Below are 22,996 nucleotides of genomic sequence, written 5' to 3'. Positions count from 1 at the left end.
AAGTCTCGTCCCAGCTTTTCAGGATGGGGATGAAGAAATACTTGTTATAGCTGCCTTATTGACTGAATTACAACATAAATAGACAAATGCATTTTGAATGTCATCGGAGTTCACTGGGTTCTCCTCTGTGGTGTAGTTACAAAAGGATACGGTGGATAAAGATGGTCAATATGCATGTGATACTGTTTTAAAACATGGGGTCTGAAACTTTCTGAATCCGTAAACCAACTGTGTATTATATTAACTATGCCTTATCGCTAAGTAACATCAAGTTGCACACATTGTAAGCCTACAACAACATGTTTGGTATTGCTGGAAACTATACATGCTGTGCTTTCTAATGCACGTAAACACACAACTTAAAACACACATTGTCCACTATTATTAACTGGGAAACAAAGAAGTCAAACTTCACATTTTACAGTCACTTTGACATAAACTGATGACAAAATATCAACTAAATATGTCACTGAGTTTTCATCAAGTCTGTCAGCACCCGTCTTAGTCAAGTCTGACTGACTTTCACTGGTGGGAGGTCTGGTTGTTTTGAGACCACCTGGAGGCTCTCACCAATCAGCTTAATATAAATCTATTCAACTTGCTTCGACAAATCTGTGGATATCTCATAGAGCATTTTATTAATGTATTTTCAAAAACAATTTTCAATGTACAGTCCCAGTTGTAGTAACAAATAGGAAATTACATTAAATAGCATCATTATCCATGGGATATTGGCTGTTATTGTTTTCAAATCAAGATTATATATAGGTGAGGATAAAAATCAGACTTTTTCCTTTAATACATCTCCATTTACTCTGGACTGGTAATAGAAATAGGTTGACTTATAATGGATTCATATTCATTATAATCTTACCTTTCAAAGGAAACCATGAATGTCCATATGAGTTTGATTCATTTTAGTTTTTTTAGGGATAACGGTGAATAGGTTATACGTTTAAGGTTATATACAGGAGTTACATACTGTGCATGTGGACACAATGGAGCTTGTGTGGTTGCCTAAATGATAAAGGGCTGATGTTGGCAAAATGGATTCTGATTTCATGTTCCATACACGGCACAGACATGTCTTCCTCAACCTGTTTGCTTTTCATTTTTAAACCCTGTAATTGTGTTTTTTGGGGGGGTCATAAATGTATATTAATGCACAAACTGGAAAAAAAAGTGTGACCTCTCAGTTGTTGACTTTCTATTTCCAGCTTTATGCAGTCAAATATACACAGTCGGTGGAAACCATGATGCATATATCCAGGATGGAGAAAATTCCTTTTGGTCATCAGATTGACCACAGGTGGTTTACATGTTAAACACCACTGTCTGATCAGTGAATATGCCCCTGAGTGTCCTCCACTTTATAGTTATTGCTGTCTGCAATGTCTCTCGGAAATGGCTCAGACATGCCGCCCTGAAAAAGTGCACTGCTTGCTCTTTTGCATCTTGAAACCAGTTATTTACAGAATGTATTTTCTTTTTTTTTTAATTAGGGAAAGTCATCTTCGGTCCATGAATTGCATCCTTGTACAGAGATTGTCTCGATGAAACAGTGTACATTAGAACAATTACCGGGTAGGAAGCAGGTACTTATCTTGCTAGAAATTAATGTGATCCTCAATAGTGCGGCTATATCATATTTGGATAAACATACAGTAGTTTGCTTTATCGGTGTCTTCATGATGAGGGAAAACCAGGACAGCTTGTGTGCATCAGCTCACCAGTGAGGTTACAGGCAAACTGTGGCTCTGCAAGGTCTCTCTCACAAACCTTACACTTCTGTCCCTTATCCAGTTGGAACTTTGTTTTTGAGGTCTGCATCTGCAGAGGAGAGAGGGCAAAAGCAACATGGTGAAGAATAAGAAGGAAACAAGAATACACACAATGTTCATGGAATGAAAAAGCTAATCAAATATAATATAAACTCACCCAAATGACCTTGTGCCGCATAAGCTCTACCTGTTCCATAGCTTTTTGCAGCATCGCCATCCGCCTCTGGTGGAATGTTTCTCTAAGGGATCCCACTAAGAACTGGGAGACCAGTTGAACAGACCAGGAATCAGGCAGGAGCTGGATGACCTTCTCTGCTGCAAGGACCCGAGGGTTGTTGTTGAGCAGATCCACAGCAGCACTGATGTGATCCTCGGAGCTGAGGTAGATTTGGAGCAGAGTGAGCAGCAGGGTCTGCCGGAACTGTGCGTCCCGGCCCTGGGAAGCCCTGCAGCAGTAGGCCTCTGCAGCTTGGAGGTCTCCCTCCTGGTGAACAAGCACCTGCAGTGCCTGAAAGTGTCCACCGGTCCTACCGAGGAGAATGGCTTTCTCTTTGTGTAGAGTTGCTGACTCGACTCTCTCTGCAATGAGAATAATGCAATATAATTTAGTCACAATACCGTAATGATTTATTTCATTATAGGGCATACACACACCATATACAGTGGAGACGTCATAAAATTTGGATTCCCATAGCAGCTGCTGCAACTTCCCTCTGGTCTTCCTCAAATCGGATTCCTCTTCCTCTCGCAGCGACTGAGTAACATATGCCAGGGCCAGGCGGCTGTGATGTCTCTCCTCCTGGGGGGCAGATTACACCAATAATGTCTCGGTACATTCAATAAAGGAGTCAGGGATATTAGATTAGGAAACTGCTGCTTTGCCCACCTCACTGTTCAAATCATTGATTAAGAACTCAAGGTACAATAGCAACGCCAGCGGGTACTTCTCCATGAGAGCAAGGACGTCTTGTGTCTCAAATCGATCCTCTGCTGGACGTTTGTTGAAAATCTGCACCCCTATCTTTTTTAAATAAAGAAAAACTGTTACTGGACATTTCATGACCATCTTATTAGCCAATGTAGGTGTAATTTGGCTGCCTATGCATATCCATAACACATAATTGGATTGTTCATGCAGTTGAGAACATGAAGTATAAAACCTCCTGGTTTCTTTGAAGGGTCCAGTCTGCAAATGTCCACACAGCATCTCTGTCTTGCAGTTGACTGAGAGTCCACACTATATGTCCATACACATCTGAGCAAGACGGGTCTTTGTGGAGGCCATCTACAATTTTCACCCAAGTCTGGAAAAATATTAAAAACTATAAATGAGACTGTTATACATGCAATTCCTATGTAAATATATTGAGTTTCTTGGGGAAATTCATACCTCAATTGCGTCAACGGGATTCCCATGGCTTTGGTAGAGGGAACCTAATGCAAAATATCTGTGAATAAAGAGAGATCACACAGGAAATGGTTCATCCGAAATTGAGCATATTAGACAAAACGTCTCCGATATTGAATTGGTGTCTTTTCTTTCAAGAATAATTTGTCATTTAACAAACCACATTTGTAACTACACATCACCTATCCAACAGATAATCATGTATTTAAACCTGCTGTGTTGCTCCAAAACAGGAAGACACTGGTCCAGCCTGCACACATTGGGGAATGTCACAAGCTGCTGCAGATTTTCAGTGTCTCCCAGTTCTACGTACAGCCTCAGGAGGGCGCAGTCCACCTCCTTACTGCACTTCAGGCCTTGCTCCGCCCCCCTGATTGCTCTGAGAAAATCTCCCAGGAAGTCCAAGTAATGATGAAATGTGTGTCTGTCCTCTTGGCAGAGCACCTGGAGATCCCTCCCCTTGTACGGTTGATCAAGCTGGGATTGAAAGTCCTCGCTGAGACACACCTGGAAGCCAGGGTAGAGGCGGATGAGTTCTCTGGGGTCCAACTCACCTGTACTGTTCAAGTGGGTAATGAGCATTGATTGTTGTGTTAGACTTAAGGGTAGAATTCACCAGAAAATACCCACTATTCACAAAATGCACATATTAATCTACAGCTTGCTGCGATTTAGCCTTGAATTTACAGTGTTGTGAAAGAGGTTTTACTCTCACATGAATAGAACCTTGGCATCGGAAAAACACTCCTGGTAAAAATGAACAAATCCAGCGAGGCAAGAGATAGCCTTCTGCAGCTCCTGCCAGTAAAGAAAAAAAAAATCTTAAAACCACGCACGCAATGCATGCACATATTCAAAGCACCAATATGTGAGCCGAAATCATTGAGGCAGAAGACTGTGAGACGATCCTTAAATCTCGAGGGCAATATGTTACACTTTAAGACATAAATAAAACACACACAACCAGACAAATTGTAAGGAGTGACTCATCTGCATGTAAATTCTAAATTCTTCGCTAAAGTGTGTGACAGCTATGTATGTTGTATAACCTGCATTTCATTTTTTTTTTTTAGGATCAGGTCAAAACATTTAATGTCTCCGATGAGCTGTAGAACTAACATTTCCTTAAGCCTCAGTGGTACTTTGTGTTTAGTGCTAATTAGCCATGTTAGCATGCTAACATGCTAAACTAAGATGGATGAACATTGTAAACTTTGTGCCTGTTTTAACATCAGCATGTAATCATTGTCATTTTGAGCATATTAGCATCATGAACCGTAAATAAGAAAAGGACATAATCACAGTGATGTCACTGTTTAGGCATGTTGGCCATCGCAATCTTGGTTCCACTAAAGTGCCACTAAAGGGTGGAACTTGTCCAAAAAAGACATTTTTAGGCAACCAAATTGTTGCAATTGACTTTCATGAACTGAAAACACACTGTGAGAGGGTTCAAATTGTACAACAAGACAAGGACAACTCCCAGACTGGACAACGCCATAACAACGTGATGCATTTAGAAAAAAACTGAAGTTTTAGGCATTTGGCTTTATTTTTCAGAGCTGGAGGTTGCTGGCTGATTAGAATGCTGACATTTGCATTTATCTCAAAGCGCGCTATGTACTTTTTTTTTTTTTGCATAATAATTTCATATGATAAAACAGCTGTTAAAACAGGTTTAGCTCAACTGACAAAACAGGCAGATACTGCGTTGGGTAGGTAGTTTTTTTTCACCTTCACGATTAAGATAAAGAAAGGAAAGGAGAAATACTATAAATGTATCTTTCATTCAGCTATCCTCAGGAATTGTTTCATCATCCTTGAGAAGAAGAATGTTAAAAACCTAGATTTCAAAGCAGGGATGTGTATACACATTTAATTTTACCTTGTATGAGTCAAGTGGACGATGGCCTTGAACTCCATCCAGCAGCAATAAGGCCTCTTCAAACCTCTCAAGCCTTACAAGTGCCTGGGTCTGCTCTTTGAGTGGCACCAGACGCAGGCTGAAAATGTCTCTCTCTGTGAACACTAACACACCATCTGAGGGGAGATTTGTTTTGGGTTTTCAGAAACACTGTTTCAGTAAGTAGGAACAGTAGGTGTAAGAATGATTGACTGAATCAGTGCAAACGGAGTCAGACACAGTGACGACTTTAAAAACAAAAACACAATTTGACAGATCTTCGGTCTGCAATCTGGCAGGATTAGGTGAGGAATTGATGTTGCCTGCTTTACCTGATGTGGAGAGCAGACCCTTCGCTCCACTGAGATTCACAGTCTGTTTGCATTGCTGATCGACCACGCTGTAGACAGACAGCACTTGGGGCTGCAGGGTTAGGATGTAAGGGAAACATACTCCGGCTGCCAGCACCTCCTGAGGCCACTGCAGGGGAGGGCGCTGGCATATCCCTGTCTTCATCACAAACATGCCTGAGGGATGAGGATGGAGTAATGATATCTTGGCAAAACAAATATCCTCTGGCAACATGGGTATATGGGGGAGTGATATGAGATGATTAGCTATAAGGAAGCATATAATATAACATGAGGATGTCTGTACTTGACAGCCTGTAGACCAACATGTACCATTTATCCAGCTCTTACCCAAAGATTCAGGCCCGTTCAGGAGAAATTCCCCTCGTCCCATTGAGGTTACAATAACACGCTGTCTGCTGTGATTGTGATGAAAAAGCTCGTCACTGCTCCCAGTCCGAATATCGCAGAGGAGATACCTGTCGCTGGTACCTACACACACACAGGCACCATCCACTGCCAAGGCCACAGGGTCCTGGAGCAGAGAGACTTCTTTTACAATGTCCCACCTGTCCACTCCCACCACGTGGATCCGGATCACCTTCCTGCGGCTGGAGGAAGTCACCATCTCCACACACGCTGCCTGGTTTGCGAGCAATGAGTCGCACACCTCAAACAAATGCACATGCTGGATCTTCTTGAGGGCAGCAACAGGCTCTAAGGAGAACATGTTGAGGGCAGTAACGCTCCGGTCCCACAGGACCAGCAGATGGTTGAAAAGTGGGACTACTCTCAGTTGGACTACTTGGTTGCTTGAGCCTAGTTTTCTCACCCTACACTCTTTAATTTTTCTCTGGCCATGACTCAGGTCTCCATCTGTGCCACTGGGAAGGATGAGATGCAGGACTGTTGCATCTTTGGTCCCTATATAGACATTTCGGTCAAAGCACTCAATGCACTGGATGCTGGATTTGTCCTTTTCTTTTGAGGCTGATTGCTTTTCATAGACGTGTGTGTGTGTAAATGCTCTAAAAGCCATTGTAGATATTTAAGGATGTTTGATTTTTGTAAGGTAAAAATACTAAATGTCTGCTTAAATTAAGCTACAGATCTTCTGTAAAATATGTCAAATGAAACGTCCCTACCTCTGCTGTTCTCCTTTCCTCTCCAATTCCTTCACTAGTTTATGAAGTGTAAAGTAGTTTCACCTCCCCATGTGACTATATCCTGTCAGGAAATCTATGTCAGCAGTTTTGCACCACTCATCCTGCCATGTGAGGACACTTACACAACTTTTACAATACCAGTGGCCCCACCAAGGAAACCAACTTTTACAAGTGTCAAAAGTATGGTAAGAAGGACAGATATTTTGAGGTACCCTCATTTACTGTTGCTTGTATTCTACTTTGGTTTGTGGATAATGGACAAGTAGAAGAACAAGTTATCTGCTGATCAAGGCATACATGGACACACTCATTTTGTTTACAACGTGAGGGAGCTGGGTGTGATGAGGTCAAGAGGCCACAGAGGTTGGTTTTACAGCAATGAATGTCTAAATGGTGACGGTCATGAAAAAATGTGGATTTCAAACCTACCATAACAGCTATATTTGTTACGCTGAACTTTATATCTGCCCGAAACTGACAGCATACTCCTCCATCGTTGCAGCAGAATAAGACATATAAGAATGAGCAACAGCTATAGAATGATTTCCATTTTTAGCACGATAAAGAAAGGTCTTTATTGAAACAACCTTCAAGTATTTCATATGAGATAAGCATACATCATCCATCATAATCACTAAGCTTAGAGCAGAAATATATGTGTTGTGAAAGTCATACCTGTATTAAAGGGAAATATGTTTTGGTGCTATCTATTGCGCCTTTAACAATTATTATCATTATTATTATTATTATCATCTCGATTAATCAAATCATCATTTTGTCTGAAAATATGTCAGAAAATAGTGAAAAATCTTCTTCTTTTTTTTATCCGACCAACAGCCCAAAAAAGTATCACATCCTAACTCTTATGTTAATCCAATAATTGTAAATATTACAGTAATACAAAAATAATGATAATAGTAAATTACAACATAACTTTTTTTTTCTCACAAACTGAAATTTTTGACACGGATAAAATTAATTCAAACAATTGACCAATGGCACCCCAACTTTAAAAATCCATGTTTATCTTCATGGAAACATCACAGTGTTTTGTGTGGGGGCATTGTGAGAAAGCTAATGTTTACCAAAATAAGCATTTGACATTTAACGTTTGCTTATGTGCCAGGCATGCAGAGTAGAAATATTCATGGATACACAATATCTGTATCAGAACAGGAGCACTCTTTGTTATTCGTGCAAACCTGTGACCTCTTCATGGAAAGGTCACTTCTCTCTGCCGCAGTCGGTGCACAAGATGTTGTCGCGCTGGGTGAGGAAGCCGCGTCCAACCAGTGACACGGAGCACTGAATGCAAGTGAAACACTCGCTGTGCCACTGGCGTTCCTCAAAAGAGATGTACTTGGCCCCTGCCAGACCTGCACACATCAAACAAAAATCCATGTATTTACACAATGTGCAGATTAATGCAAAATCTTCACTTTGTTAATCCGACAGTTGCAACACAAATGCAAATAAAAGCAGGAGAACTGCATGACAGAGATTGAATGAAAACATGAGCACAGCCAGGGACTCACTGGTGATGGGCTTGGTGCAGCCCACACACTTCTTTGCATACAGGTCGCTGAAGCATTCGAGGCAGTAGGGGTAGTTTTCCTTGGAGGTGAAGCGCTGACCCGAGAGCTGCTTTCTGCAGCTGATGCATAGGAAGCACTCACGGTGCCAGGGCTTTTCTTGGTAGGTCACTCCACCTGTTGTGATGGCCTATAGGTAACACAAATCCAGTGACGGTGGGCATGAAAGAAAGAGAAACATTCCTCTTACTATGCATTATTTTGTTACGCGGACACCGTGTGAGTAATATTAAAACACCTGAGTCAGGGGGCTTTATTGCATATAAAACACTCAGCTGTAACCCTACCTTCTTACAAGCACAGCACTGGTAGGCAAACTGCTTCTCGAAGCAGGGCACACAGAAGTAGCCGGTGTCTTTTGGGATGAAGGACTTGGTTCCTATTGGCTGCTGGCAGCGGTGGCACAGGAAGCAGGTCTCATGCCAGCTGTTCCCCTTGTATTCCATTTTGCGGGATCCTGGCACGGGGGACGAGAGCAGCTTTAGTCAGCATATGGTACCTCTATGATAGAAACACACTGCGGCCTAAAATAGTCTTGCTTTATCTGTAGGGCGGAGACAAGGAAGAAATGTCGTCGCTGTTTTAAATGTTGATGTGTATTTCTTATGTCTTTTCCTCACTTTTGCATTTTCATGCAATCCTTTAAAGTCCTTAAAATGGTCAGAACTTTTGAAATTTCAACATCAACTCTCTAAAACTCAACTGAGCAAACTCCATCTAAGGATGATCAAAGATCATGTGATATGGTCGACAGCTCAAGAAGAGCTACTAAATGCACTTTGTGATGAGATTGTTTGGTTTTGAGGTTTTGGTGTTTCGTAGGCCAATAATGGATTTTCATTCTCAACATTTGGAATTGTTTTCTTTTTGGTATAACTTATTACTGTTATCATCACCTTTGCTTGGCAAAAAAAAATATTATTTGGATTACCGATATGGATCATATACCAACCCAAAACCACTTACATTACACATTTAAATAAAATGCCAATTACCATATAAATGAATCGAGAATAACAAGAATAGCCAATTATGTCTGATCGGAGGTTTAACCAACCAATCAGCTCCCAGTGTTAACATTGAACAAAGCAAAGCTAGCTGTTTTCCCTGGTTTCCAGTCGTTATGCTAAGCTAACTGCTGCTGACTGTTGCTTCATCTTTACCGTACAAATAGAAAAGTTTAACTTTTTTAATTAGGACAAAAGTGAAGAAAATGAAGTTCAGGGACTTTTTGTGGATCAAAACAGTCCTAAACAGCCACTGAATGGTTACCATGCACAGCAGCTGGATTATTGCGATATCATGAGATCACAAGATCACACAAGCATGCAGCAAAAATTCTTCTGGTCAGGCTTCAAGCAATGTCTGGCCATCCAATGACCAATGAGCATCCTCTGAGGAGCTACTGGCAGCTACGGGCATAACTTATGTGTGTGTGACGCGATGGCACAGAGAGGTGGCTGTTCGTTCAATACAACAATGGCAGCAAAGGGTGAGGTTAGCGTAGCTGCAAAAGCATCAGTTATATCAGAACTGGAGAGTATTTCCTCAACGCAAGATGAGAGAGAAACAGCACAAAATGCTTTTCTTGATGGAAAGAATGTTTTCTGCACGTTTGATTGACGGCTCATCCAATCACTTGCCAGGTATTTTTGAAAGTACCTGACCTCTTCCATAACATTTAATGACGGCCTCTTTATAAACAAACCACCCGGCGCTTCAGGATAACAAAACTGACCATGTGGAGAAAAGTCAACCACTATTTTCAAGGATGAAAATGTACTTTCAATCTAAAAAAAATGGATTTATGCTTTTTTTTCTCTCTCTTTATGCGACTATTACATTTAATGTGTGTGATGTAAATGTGGCAAAGCATCGTGAAATAGATTTAAGGTGATAACGATTCATCGCCATCTTCAACCCAATGTATCATACCTGGCATGACGGTTTTCTTGCAGGTGGTGCACTTGGAGGAATAACCGTGGGCGTGGCATTCAGTGCAAAGCAACAAATCCTCTTTGGCGGCAAAGGCCTTTTCCGCCAAAGAGCGGCTGCACTTTGCACACTTGAAACACTCCTCGTGCCAGTGGCGATCCTTGTAAGACAAGTCCTGTAGATATTTAACACATCATTTATTGCATTTTCGTTGTAAAGTATGACATCTATTTAGAATGTGACTAGTTGGTGTTGCATGTAAAAAAGGTTGGTGTAGAAAAGGTCAAAATTGGATCAAAACACATACAAATATTTAAATCATAAAATAAATGCACATGACTTGCATTTTGTTTTTAGAAGTTACTGACTTAAAAGCAATTCTTCTCAGGGTAACATTGGTGCTTCCTTACCTTGGAGTTGCAGGCAATCGCTAAAGAGCAGCCCTCACAGCTGTTAGCAAACAGGTTCTCATAGCACTTAGTGCAGTACTGCTTGTCCTCTTTCATGATGTACTTCTTTCCCAGCAGGGAGTCTTTGCAGTAATGGCAGTCAAATCGCTCACTGGTCGACATTGTTGTTTGGTTTTCTTAACTGGAGGTCAAAGAGAGCAGGAAGAGGAAAATTGGACGAGAAAGAATAGCAATGATGGAAAACGGCCAGTAATAGTCCAAGCAATCTTTTCCCCCTCTTATCAAGCAAATCGTCAAGTAAAGAGGCCAAGTAATGTTTCTCCTTTTTCACAAAAGAATCTGAAAAAGCAGTGTTGTATTAAAGAAGTCTCTACCTCAGTTGATATGAGACGAGGGCGAGGCGGGAGCTGGGGTCTGCAGAAAGCAAGCGGTCCAGGCACAGGGATGAAAAGGGGTGAGGCAGGATTAGAGGTATCCACTGGGGGGGATCTTCTATAAATACTGGCCCTCTTATTAGCGGTAATCTCTGGGGAGAATGGACATGCTCCACTGCATCATTCTACACCTTTTAAGGGTGCACAGATCACTGAGCTTTTGAACTGATATAACCATTGTTGCTTTCTTCCAGGAATGTTTAAAAGCAGTCAGTAATGAAGTAGTTTTAGGACCAGAAGATAGACTATTGTTGGGAAACATGAAAACTTACAATGAAGCTAATTTTCAGTGCCCAAATGTTTGTTTCACTTAAATACACAACATATTTTTCTTTCCCGCACACTCATAATACTTTGGATTTTGGTGCAGAAAGAGAGTTGACAATTTGGATTCTGTCACGCGTCTGGGCACACTTCGACAGAGCCTGCCACACACACGAGCAGTTGCGGATGGCTTTTGAGAGGTAGGCGCCAGGAGCTTTGTGGTTGCCAGGTACTGAACTATATATTGCCAGGGCCTCTTAGAAGCTATTGAGAGAGCCTTGGCAGCACTTCAAAGGGGAAGCGGAGGGCCTGTGGATGTCCAGTCCATCCACAGCAAAGTAAAGGAGGAGCAGGAGAAATCACAGATTGATGATGACCAGCTTGCTGACAACGGTACTCTTGTCACTTCATTAAAAAGACATTTATTGTATATTGCTTTGGAACAAGAGATAACACAGACAATATACCAATACAACCACCGGCCTAGAGATTGGGTCAATATAGCACAAACGTAAAACTGTACCAATTTATTGCACTGTTATTTATTTTTTATTTGACTGTTTAATATTTTTATTTTATTTTGACCCAACATTAGACACAATTTGACTGTATTACTAAGACTGGAAGAAGACAACCCCTTCTCTTGTGTGTAGAGTTATTGCGTTGGTGCTATATTGACCCAAATGTGATACATTTTGACCCAGTTAGCATTGTGCAGATCATTACAGTAGAATTTAGAATTAAAATGCCTCTGCTTGGCCCAGTAACAATACCAAGGGAATGCACCATTTTAAGTGTAAACAATTATGCCTGAAACATTACAAATCTTCCTTTTCCACGTTAACAAAATATCCCAGTAATTCAGCATCTTTGACTGACAGTTGACTAATTACATGTGAATCTTGGAACATGTGCTCATATCAGTTTTCCAACAGGATCACAGGGCGGACATCTTCATAAAAATAGCCCGAGGAGACCTCCACAGGCCTAATCCCTCGTATACACACAGGAAGGTCAGTAACAGGGATGAGGCTGAGAGGAATGTAACTCTGTCTCGATGAACTCTGTCTTTTCTCTTCATTAACTTCAGCGCCACTCCTTGTAAAGTAACTCACCTCTTAAGAATAAATAAAATGTAATCCATTTTTAGATCAGCAGATGATGTTGGAACAGAAGCCTGCATCGTATGTAGGTGGTATCTACAAACCTCTGAGGAATAATGTCAGACTGTGTTGTTGTTTTTATCTACAAGCTGCATGTTATAAAAGGCTTTAGGCACAAAATAACCATGTCAGGAATCAGGTGCTGGAAATATTTCCAATTTTGAAATCATGCCATCCTTCAGGTTTTACTTATGTAAGTAGGTGGATCCGTCGGATTACAGAGAGTCATCTGGTGCTCTGGATTAAATTACCACTGTATTGTACCCCTGCTCCCTGCTGGTGTCCAGATCAGTGGCTGCAAATCTCGAAGCCAGGCAGACCTTAAATAAACCCAGAACTAACTCTAGGGCAAATGTAGTCATTGCCTCTCAAAAAGCTTCTAATCTTTGTTGCATTGGAGGCGAATGCACATCATGTCTGTATTCGTGTGACATCAAAACAGGGGTGGAGATGACCTATATTCACCAGTAAGCAAAAACTCTCATCTCTTTGAGTACATCAATAGAATAATAAAGTCAGGAAAAATAAATTGCATGTCATGAGAGGGCATTATTCACTGGATATTAAAGCAGAGATTATTTTACATTGTCTTTGTCAGTGTTAATACGCATTTGTGCATGCAGGTTTTTTATGTTATTACAACTGCTCGGTTTTGCATCTGATAGATAACAGGTGCTGGTCTTTGTCTCTCGGATTAATAACTTCTACACCGCACAGTGCCAACTCCGCGGAGCAAAAGCTTGCTGATCTAGCATATTCCTTTTTGCCTGCTTAATCCTCTGAAGTCAACTAGTGAGCAGCTGCCAACAGATTTCGTATGCGGCCTGTCAAGCCCCAATAAATAGGCCTTTATTTGACCTGGACTCCGGTGTCCTCTTATCTTAATGCATTCAGTCTTTACAATAAGGTGCCAGTGGTTGTTTTTCCCCCCTCTTAATCAAATGATCTCAGAGAAGAAGAGAAGCATTTACTTTGGTGGCTCCTTTGAGGTGGGGACTTGTTGGAGACTGAGACAGATCAACACGACACAGTTGCATCTCTCTGAAGCACAAAAGCCTCGCCGCACCAGAGTTGACAGCCGGTTGGCATGGTGATGACAGCATAAGTGGGATCCATTAGGTTGAGATGAGGGGCAGCTCTTGTAGTTAATGAGAGGACTCACACAAACCTGGCCCTTTGAGCAGGCCTCTGCACTCTACTGCGACGTGGAGAGCTAGCTTTTCAACGCAGCTTTTTCACCAGAACAGGATAGCCACAGAGGGGGTTGCAAGGGGGCGAGGAGATACAATCTACGAAGGCTACAATCTCACAAAACCTAACACCCCTTCAGGGAGGCCCTGTGAGCCTCCACCGACTCCTGCCCTCCTCCCCTCCCCAGTTCTCACCAAAATGAGTCATGGTATGAGTGGGTGACAAGACCTGTCACATACCCAGACATATGATCTCCGCTGCTAAAGCGGAGAAAAAGTTGTCTACTCCTAGGAATGCACAACCCATTAAAATGCTCTCCATTTCAATCCATCGCCTTCTCCCGGCCCACTGATTTTCTGGTATTTGGATTGTGTGTAGACAAAGTCAGAGAACAAACCTAATAAATCACCTATATAGGACATTTATACCTAATATTTTTTATTAATTATTATTCACATCCTGCAAAACAGAGATAGAAATCTAAAACCTAGCATATCTGCTATACAGGAAACATCTAAATCTTCAGCGCCCCAAAGTACTTCCCAGAAATAGCAAAATCCTCCGTGCCTTAAACTGATAATATGTTATGTCTGAATCCTGCAATAATTGACATTTTGGTTAAATTGTGAACACATCATTGACTGAATACTCTGGCAATCATTTATATATTTTCTCACCCAGTAGACATGGAGCAACATTAGCATTGCATGTGTGCTGCAGTGATGACATATTTAAGCTAAACCAGGAAGTTAGCATCACACTGGTTCCGCCGACAATAATAAAACGGGATTGCTTGTGTTAAACACAGACCTTCAAAACCCATTGATTTTAAGAAGTGGGAATCCAATCTCTATTTGGAGTCATATCTTTGGCTGCCTGATGAATGGTATGTCTAATATTCATTCTCTCTTAGCTGTATTTTGGCCTCCACCCACTCATGAGTGCAATATCTAATATCTAACTTTCTCTGTCTGCAGTTTGGTTTTGGTGAGGGCAACATGTTTAAGTTCAATGTGTTACTGTGTTAACTGACTTTCAGTCAATTGTGTTTGTGGAGTTAATTATTGAGGTTTAGAAGGTTTGAGGCTTAGAAAATACCCAAAAAAGGATATGTATTTAAAATTGAGTGAAGGCTTTTACGAAGACACCCCACATGTTCTATTCTTGTTTTCAAAAGTTGCCAACACAAACAACCAGAACCCACACAGCTGAGTCAGCTCGTGAAAACAAAACACATCTATGACTGCAAGCTATTGACGTGTTGACTACTACTGTACTGATGTCAAATGCTTCTGTTTGTAGTGCCCAATTTAAAACTCGATAAACTCAAGACTATGAGCCTAACTCTGAGCCTTGTGGTATAGTATGTTCTGTACACGATCACAGCCAGTGTAGTTGTACCCTCTAGTGCATTGTATACTTGTAATTTTTCGCTGGTGTAATGTTATACGTTAGGTTTCTTCATAGGCTTATATCTGGCCACTAAATAATGAGTCACTTGCTAATGTATCCTACCCACTCACTAATAGCACACAGATCTGGAGGTCTGTCAACATTTGTCAATTTAGGTTACATTCACAATCTTTGGTGGTTATTGCCCTTGCATAGCTTGACAAGCCATCTATAGCCTTGTTGAGCTCAGGGGAACTGCAGTTTTGATGTCGGTTTGTCCCTACAAGACACACATTTGACATTACAACGTCTGTGACACTGTCTTAAGTTTTAAAAGATGGATGTATAATGGCCTGCTGCCACCTGAACTTTCACATTAATCCCAAACTGACCAATGGATTATTTGCGCCGCTGATGCCGCCAACACACACATTTGTCACACCCGTTGAGCAGAGGCAGTTAACAAAGATGCGTCATCTTTGTGTGGTGGAGGAGACGAATGCAAATACCAGAGTGCTAGCGAGGATATGGGGTAACTAACAACAAGCAGAGGATTGAGGCGTAACCAACACAACACACTCTCTTCTCTCATCAATCACTTATCAAGGCTTTCGGATAGTTATTTATACCTCTGCCTGCATTACATGGCACTAGAGAACAGTGTGGGCAACTTCTGTGGAAATTATATTTGATATAGATGCAATAATACTATATTAGGTTTGGATGGCATCACATAAAATATTTATACGAAACAAGTGTGACTGGAAGAACTCAAACTTTCACGTAATCGATGGAAAAACTCTTTTCTAGAAGGCAACTACATGTATTTCCCAAAATGTCAGGCTATTCCTTTAGCGAGTAACAACTGAGTGTGTTTTTTGTTGTTTGGTTTCAGTGTAAGATTTCGGTTTACCGTTATTTCTTCATCAGCTGTCTCTTTAGAAATAAATCTGTATGCCCCACTCATGTTTGCTCATTTGTCCATATCTTTATTTTCTTTGACACTATCAGACATCTACAGTTAAAACACAACATTTGGCAAAACACAACGATTTGGCAAAATAATTGTACTGATTGATCCACTGATTAGTTCAGTGAACTGGCAGAAAATGAGCATTTCTGTAGAAATCGTCATGTTCAACCACACAAAGATTTCCTCCCACCGGGTATACAGTGTTTTTAAGGACTCCGGCAAAAATTAGTGCCAGGTCGGACAGTATCCAGAGACATCCTGATTCATATTGCTGTGACACACTCACAGACTCAGACGGGACAGAGAAGCCACAGCTCCTCGTGTTTGTTTTTGTGCAAAAAAGAGAGAAAGGGGAGAGAGGAGGAAAGAGACAGACAACACAAAGGAAAAGAAAGAAAGTTTGTTCATTTAAGTCACCAACCACATTGGACAAGAAACCTTTGTTTTCATACATGAGATTGGACTGTACAATACAAAACCATAAATCGCAGTTTCATTGTTAATCTGTGAGACGGCCAAGGTTGTGGATGACAGTTTCTGAACTCACAACAGCTCCATCGAAAGACAGCCACCAGCACAGTGACTCACACAACTCCACATGAACAAAAGTGCTATATCTCGGCTGCGTTTTGGCATGACTTTTTCAATTAGGTCATTCCAAGAGGATTACCGCGCCGAATCACAAGGAAAAAAAAGGTTGGCGTAAAATGGCCTCCCTTGATGAAAACGTCCACTGAAACCGTTGTCTCTGACACTGGTAATCCTTTTCAAGTGTCACTGCCCCTTCACCTTGATTCACAGCCTTTCGAATCACCAACATTTCCAACAAAGGTGCAGCAAAGTCACATTCACTGCCTGACAACCCTTGCATCTTATGAAGAGATCTTTATAACATTGAACATATGTACAACACGTCGTTTCTTTTCCCCATAAATGAAAAAAAATGTTTGAGCTCCTCAGTCCTTTCCACATACAGGAATGATCTGTATCAGATAACTGGTTTGATCCAGATGATGATTAAGTTCACCACAAGGTTTATATACAGGTTTTGCTATGGCGTTTAGAACCATATTCCATAAGAAAAATAATTAAATTCATCCTAATTTACATCAATGGTCCCTTTGACAGTGAATATCAAAATGATAATAACCTGAAATATGTTGGAGTACTTTGACCAAAAAGACGCGGCTCATCTTGCATAAAATGTTGACTTGGTTTTGCACAGTTCTTTTTGTAAAAACAAAACCATGATGTCAATAGCTGCTGAGTGCTGTTGAGATGCATTTTTCAGTGGATTAGATGTTCTGACATTTAAAAGTGATGCGATATCTACAGATGTTGATGCATTTTGTGGCATGATCTTGTGTGGTTTAGGTTGGCAGGCGAGCCACACAGCTGTAAACAGGAGTGTAAACAAAAACAAAAAACACCCAAAAATGAAATCTTTCACATGCAACCTCTAACTGCCCACTGCAATGTAATGATTCAAGGGTAGAAATGTGGATAATCTTGCAGTAATATTTCACTTCTTTCTCAACGGTATACCAAACATGTGGGAAGATCTCACATGATCGTATTTCATCCTGATTCACACCCACCTCCCACATATGGTAACATCTGCTTAAAATAGATAAAAAGATCGGTGTAAATATTTAATGTCACAATGTAGGATGACAGTACATTGTACAGCAACATAGCTAACAGTAATATGTTAATTTTGTGCTCTTTCCCAACACTTTATTCAATTACAAATTACAAATCAAATCAGAATGCAACACAATGAGGTGTCGGTGAGTTTCATACTGCAGTACATCATACTATCATCAGCCATGCGGAACCCAACTGTATTTGTCACATTGTACATGTGACAATGAACAATTCACAACATGATTCAAATAAATTAGTAACCTCCCTCTCACTGAGCACTGACGTCTGCTGTCGGGGACAACCCGGCCATTTTACGCCATCAATCATCTATAACCACATAACACAATGTCTGCCTGTTTTACTGTACATATGTATAGATTGTTAGCAGTTGGATTAGCAGTGCAAATGCAAACTCACAAAATTATGGAGAAAAAAAAATGACAGCTACATAATTCCAAATATACTTAATATGTACATGACACAATTAACTACTTTCACATTTGAGTTCAGTAAACACTGCATAGGTGACTGCATCACCAGCACATATAAGATTTTTTTTTTTTATCATATACCTTACTTGAATAAATATTACATACATATTTGCACTTTTTTATGTCAATCTTCTTCTGCAGCCAACACTATTCTAATGTCTGCTTAACGAAAAGGGGATATAAAAAATGTCAAATAAAACAACAGCAACCTTGCATCATGAATGTTATCTGTTAGACAGGAACATCCATCAAGCATTCATACTAAAAATAGAACAAACATATAAAAAAGAATAGCAGCGAATTTTGTCATGTTAAGCAAAACATAGATTGAAATAACAATAATAAAATGTAGTGCACTGTTAATTTATTAAAAATAATTAATAAATGATTAACACAAAAGGCAAAGTAAGGCTTGGCAAAATGGACATGCAAATAATTAAAATAATAAAAAAAACAAGATGGATGTTTCTCTGGGCCAGTGAATCAATAAAAAAAAACGTAATTCGGGAGCTCTGGACACAACAATAATGAGCCTTCATGTGAACCAAAGGACAACAAATTCTTAAAGCACAGCCTTCAACAACAAAACCAGCACTGCATAGCCCTTCAAAGTACTATCCGCCCCAGTACCACTTGTCTAGGTTATTGAATGCCTTGTACTCCTTGTGCCTACGCAGGTAATCACAAGCCAGGCATGTGTGCTCTGCCCAGAAATAGGCCTTCTTTACTTTAAAGTGCCGCCTCCACTCAAAGTACCTGAGGTACATTTCCTCGTTCTTGTCCAAGAGCAGCAGGTAATCGGCCAGTTCCTTGGGCGAGGTGAAGTCGTCCACGTGGATGAAGGCGTCTCCCTGGATAAAGTTCTCGTAGTTCTGCCGGGGAGGGCCGAGAACCACCGGCACTGACCCCACAGACAGCGGGTTGTACAGTTTTTCAGTGATGTAGTCCTTGTGGATGGAGTTCTCAAAAGCCAGGTAGAACTTGCAGCTGGCGATGGTGGGGAAGTAGTCTTGGTCAGAGATGTACTCCCCAAAGGCTTGTCCATACGCATGAACCTCAATGTATTTGTACAACTCATTGTAGTATTTCACCCGCACATGGTCCTGGTTCCAGTTGCTCACAATCCAGCAGATCAGCTTGTTTTTGCTGGGTGGGACAAAGTCTTCCTCGCCCTCCGCTGCTACAATGGACCCATAAGGCACTTCAATGTCAGCATCCTGACGGTAATTGAGAGTCAGATTGAACATATTCTCGATCCCAGGCAGCTGGGAGGAGTGCGACGGCGACTCCAAGTTCATCCATACCCACTTCTGGAAGGATGGTCGCTGGAGCGGTGGCAGGTTGGACAGGTCAGTGCAGATGTCTCTGTGATGGATGACGACCCCATCTGACTTGTTGTAGAGGTTCCTGTCCGCTGTGATAAAGCAGCCTTCGATGTTAAAGAGAGAGCTGCACACGCCCAGGTCGTAGGTTTGTCCGAAGGGCCAGAGCCAGATCAGCACGGTGGTCACGTTTTTATCGCTCTTGTTGGAGAAGAGGTTCTTGACCCGATCTGTGGATACGGTTGACTCTACAGGACCTGATAACCAGCTGGTGGATGGTTTAAAATACATCAAAAACAGAGTCACGAAGCATCCCAGTATGAAAGTGCTGAGCAGAAGGGGTCGTAGGATTCTGTGAAAAGGTGCAGATGGCATACTCTGTCCTGGAACCAAAGAAGAACAAGCTAGATTTAAGTCTCTGTGACAGGATTCAACATCCAGACTGATCACCTGATCATGCACAGGCTTTGCATTTTACCACCATGTTTACAATATCTATTAAAGTAGATCATTGACTCTAAACATTGTGTGTGCCTCAATTAAATACAGTTGGCTTGTGAACATCTACATTTGAATAAAATGTTTCTATTGTTGCTATAATCTTTCAGCACGCACACTGTGGGGAGTTATAGGCACAATATTCATAAAGAAATATGTGTTGCCTCACCAGACACAATATAATACAAACCTGGTGGATTTGACCGAACGCTGAAATCCAAGCAAGAGTAGAGGTTGTGGGAATCTTAGGGAGCAGTTCCTACATTGGGTCGACGGTGGGATCAATCTTCTTTGTGATTCAGGGCTCATCGACCAAAAATAAGGTCACAGCTAAGTGATGCCCCTTTGCTCTTACGCAGATTAACAATGATCCTTAATGATCTAATGAGGTGCGTTTGATCTTGAATGCACAGGTCTTCTTAATGACGCCTCCTTTACGTGAGCAGAGAGAGAGAGAGAATCAGAGAGAATAAATTAGGGCTAAAGAGACTGAACCATCACTACAGAAAAAGCATGCATGTGAGGTCAAGGCAATCAACATGCAGAGAAGAGCTTCATCTCCACAAACAAATTTTTTAGACTAGCTGGAATATAAAATGAAAACACCAAGGTTATTGCAAAATTGCCTGTTAAATCATTGTTGTTATTTCAAATTTGTGAGTTAAGCACTGATGTAAGCTTCCAGCTGGTATTATTTGTTGGCATATTCTATGTATGATAAGAGAATGCTGCCATCTTAAGGCTGAGGAGAGTAGAAAGGCCCCCCGACTCTCCAGCTCTCTGGTGCTCAACACACCTGCATGTTGCTTAAAGAGGCAGAAATAGACCTTGTTCCACATATCACTGAAGCCTATTTAAATCAATAACACATACTCAAACATTACATTTCCTCAAAGCATTCGTCCAATATGACATGTGGGGAAAGAGATTGGCTTTATGTATGACAGCTCCCCTTCATCTCTCCCATCTGTGACTTAGATACACAGATCTGCCCCCAAAGGCCACATGAACCAGAGCTAGATAAGTATATGCCATTTAAAGCCTTGCGATATCAATACATTTTCATGTAGGCAAATCCTCTTACACAGCTGTAACATGCTTTCTGTGAGCAGCAGTGATAAGCTCTTTGCTTGACAGAGGATGCAGCCCATGCATACCTTCATGCAGTGTGTGGTGCTGTCCAATATATTAGGCACAGTATGGATTCGGAAAGGCTGAAGTGTATAGTTGTACAGAGATCAAAATCAGGCCTATTAAATATGCAGTGTGTGGCGAAGTTATTATTGTTTCCATGGTGATGGATGGTGCTAAGGTCAAAGTATGAGAGGGTAATATGGCTCACATGGTGGTTATTTTCCTCTCTTCTTTCCATCTCTGCACAAACAACTGAGGGAGACGTGTGCAGCTCAACCATCCACTCAGACTTTATTAAATAACACAACTGGGGTTTTGTCAAATGCACTGTGATGTATTTGGGACTGAGCACGGCATGGGTGAGAAGTCTGCAGCGAGGCTACTTTAGAATGACTGGAGAGGGGCAGAAAAAAACACATCCACAGATTTAACATCATCAGTCACAGAGAGGCATCAAACCCCTGATGTGGTTTTAATAACAGGTAGGGCTAAAGGGCAAAAGGGGAGCGCTTATGTCCTGCAAAATGACATTTCCCCCGTTATTTTCACTTTGATTTACGTGTGTGTTCTGTCACGAAGGCTGATTATAAAAGGACACTCCATCCCAGGTGAGAATTCATTTCCATCCACCCGAGCACTGAAGGTCATTTTAAAACGTGATGCTATAGTCGAGCCGCTGTTTAAAATGGTTGTCTTTAGGCGTGACTCTGCATCAATGTTGGTGAGATTGAGAGTCACTAGAACATTTCGTGTGTTGCCTAACACGGCACCCTTTTGCGCACCAAAAACGCGCAGAATATAAATAATAGCGTGGAGGATGCATCTGAAAAATTTAGCCTCCAGTATGTGCTATGCGAACACAGCTGGGAGTGCTATGTGAGATTTTAAAACGCGAGTCACATTCAATGGAGAACAAACATCACGCTCACATAAAGTATAAACTGTCCAATGTATTGATGTATTCAAAAAATAATAATGACGTAAAAATGTATACACCCCGATGAAAATGGGGAAGCGCCAGTCAGTAGATGTCTGGTGAGAGACCATTTCTAATTAGCTGACGAGGATTTGCCGTCAAAACCAGGTACCACTGCTCAGCCATGGGTTGCAGGGGGTGAAAAACAACCATGCATTTCACTCACCATCTCGACAGGCGTGAGTCAAAATAGACCGTTCTTCTCATTTCCTCCAGAGGTCCGTGCGCTTTTCAAAGACACCTTGCAACATACGGAAGATGCGGATGCGTTTGGAATAAAAAGTCGCGCCCGTCCGCCGTATTTGCAGGAATAGATCCGGATGAGCCCACATCCATCGTCTTGATCCAGAAAAAAAGAAGATACCTACTGTAGCAGTGTGTGCTAAATCCTCTCTGCACACCGACGCAAAGAATGATGGCTGCAAAAAAAAAGAAAAATCAGAATTGGCTGCTATCGCGTCAGCCTGCACACTAAATTCATGGCTCGGTGTGTGAGGACGCCATGTATTCCCAGTGATGTGATGCGATGTGGAATAATTGTCTGCTGGCTGCCCATGCGCTACCTTGCTCTGTTTACCGTCAATGCAGCTGCAGGCTGTGGCGGAGCTCCAGTGTGTGTGTGTGTGTGGGATGCTGAGATTCGGCGTTCGTGCATATTACACTTCCGTCATCTGCTTTGAATAAGCAGGTGAATCATTGCTGCTGTGGATCCAAAGGTCCCCTCTCTCTTGGGCTAGGTCTTTATCCTGATAACACAATAATGGGAGGTCGATGTGTTGGTGATGTAAGCCAAAGGATGAACAATGACCGCCAGCCACTGATGATAATTCAACACAACCACTAACTAACTATATCAAACATATGTTAAATAAGTAATGCAGGCCGATTTTCTAATCAGTTGTATGTATTTTTGCATGACTTGCTGATATGAACTGTCTCGGCACATAAGGTGCTTGAGCGTCCAAA

At 41.4% G+C, this 22,996-nt stretch overlaps 3 protein-coding genes across 3 annotated transcripts; all 3 read right to left on the bottom strand.

Annotated features, from left to right (window-relative positions):
* Positions 1-780: 780 nt before the first annotated feature.
* LOC306740494 (transforming growth factor-beta receptor-associated protein 1) lies at positions 781-6,481 on the bottom strand (the record flags this gene model as incomplete). The annotated part of the gene is made up of 11 exons (XM_079222653.1): positions 781-1,830; positions 1,939-2,360; positions 2,436-2,580; positions 2,668-2,802; positions 2,942-3,085; positions 3,172-3,229; positions 3,401-3,748; positions 3,905-3,987; positions 5,075-5,229; positions 5,425-5,619; positions 5,794-6,481. 11 exons carry the CDS (start codon positions 6,479-6,481, stop codon positions 1,687-1,689), a joined length of 2,517 nt encoding a protein of 838 aa, XP_079078779.1. The 3' UTR covers positions 781-1,686.
* Positions 6,482-7,168: 687 nt separating this feature from the next.
* On the bottom strand, positions 7,169-10,707 carry fhl5 (four and a half LIM domains 5; the record flags this gene model as incomplete). Its single annotated transcript, XM_079218680.1, has 5 exons — positions 7,169-7,984; positions 8,144-8,330; positions 8,488-8,657; positions 10,136-10,310; positions 10,546-10,707. 5 exons carry the CDS (start codon positions 10,705-10,707, stop codon positions 7,833-7,835), a joined length of 846 nt encoding a protein of 281 aa, XP_079074806.1. The 3' UTR covers positions 7,169-7,832.
* An 8,007-nt stretch (positions 10,708-18,714) lies between these two features.
* Positions 18,715-19,803, bottom strand: fut9a (fucosyltransferase 9a; the record flags this gene model as incomplete). Its single annotated transcript, XM_079218475.1, has 1 exon — positions 18,715-19,803. The coding sequence occupies exon 1, from the start codon at positions 19,795-19,797 to the stop codon at positions 18,715-18,717; it is 1,083 nt and encodes a 360-aa protein (XP_079074601.1). The 5' UTR covers positions 19,798-19,803.
* Positions 19,804-22,996: the final 3,193 nt, after the last annotated feature.

This window comes from Taurulus bubalis (assembly GCF_910589615.1).
Source record: "Taurulus bubalis genome assembly, chromosome: 1".
NCBI classification, from domain to species: domain Eukaryota; kingdom Metazoa; phylum Chordata; class Actinopteri; order Perciformes; family Cottidae; genus Taurulus; species Taurulus bubalis.
The sequence above is the reverse complement of the archived record's forward strand: the minus strand, read 5'-3'. Positions and strand labels throughout refer to the sequence as shown.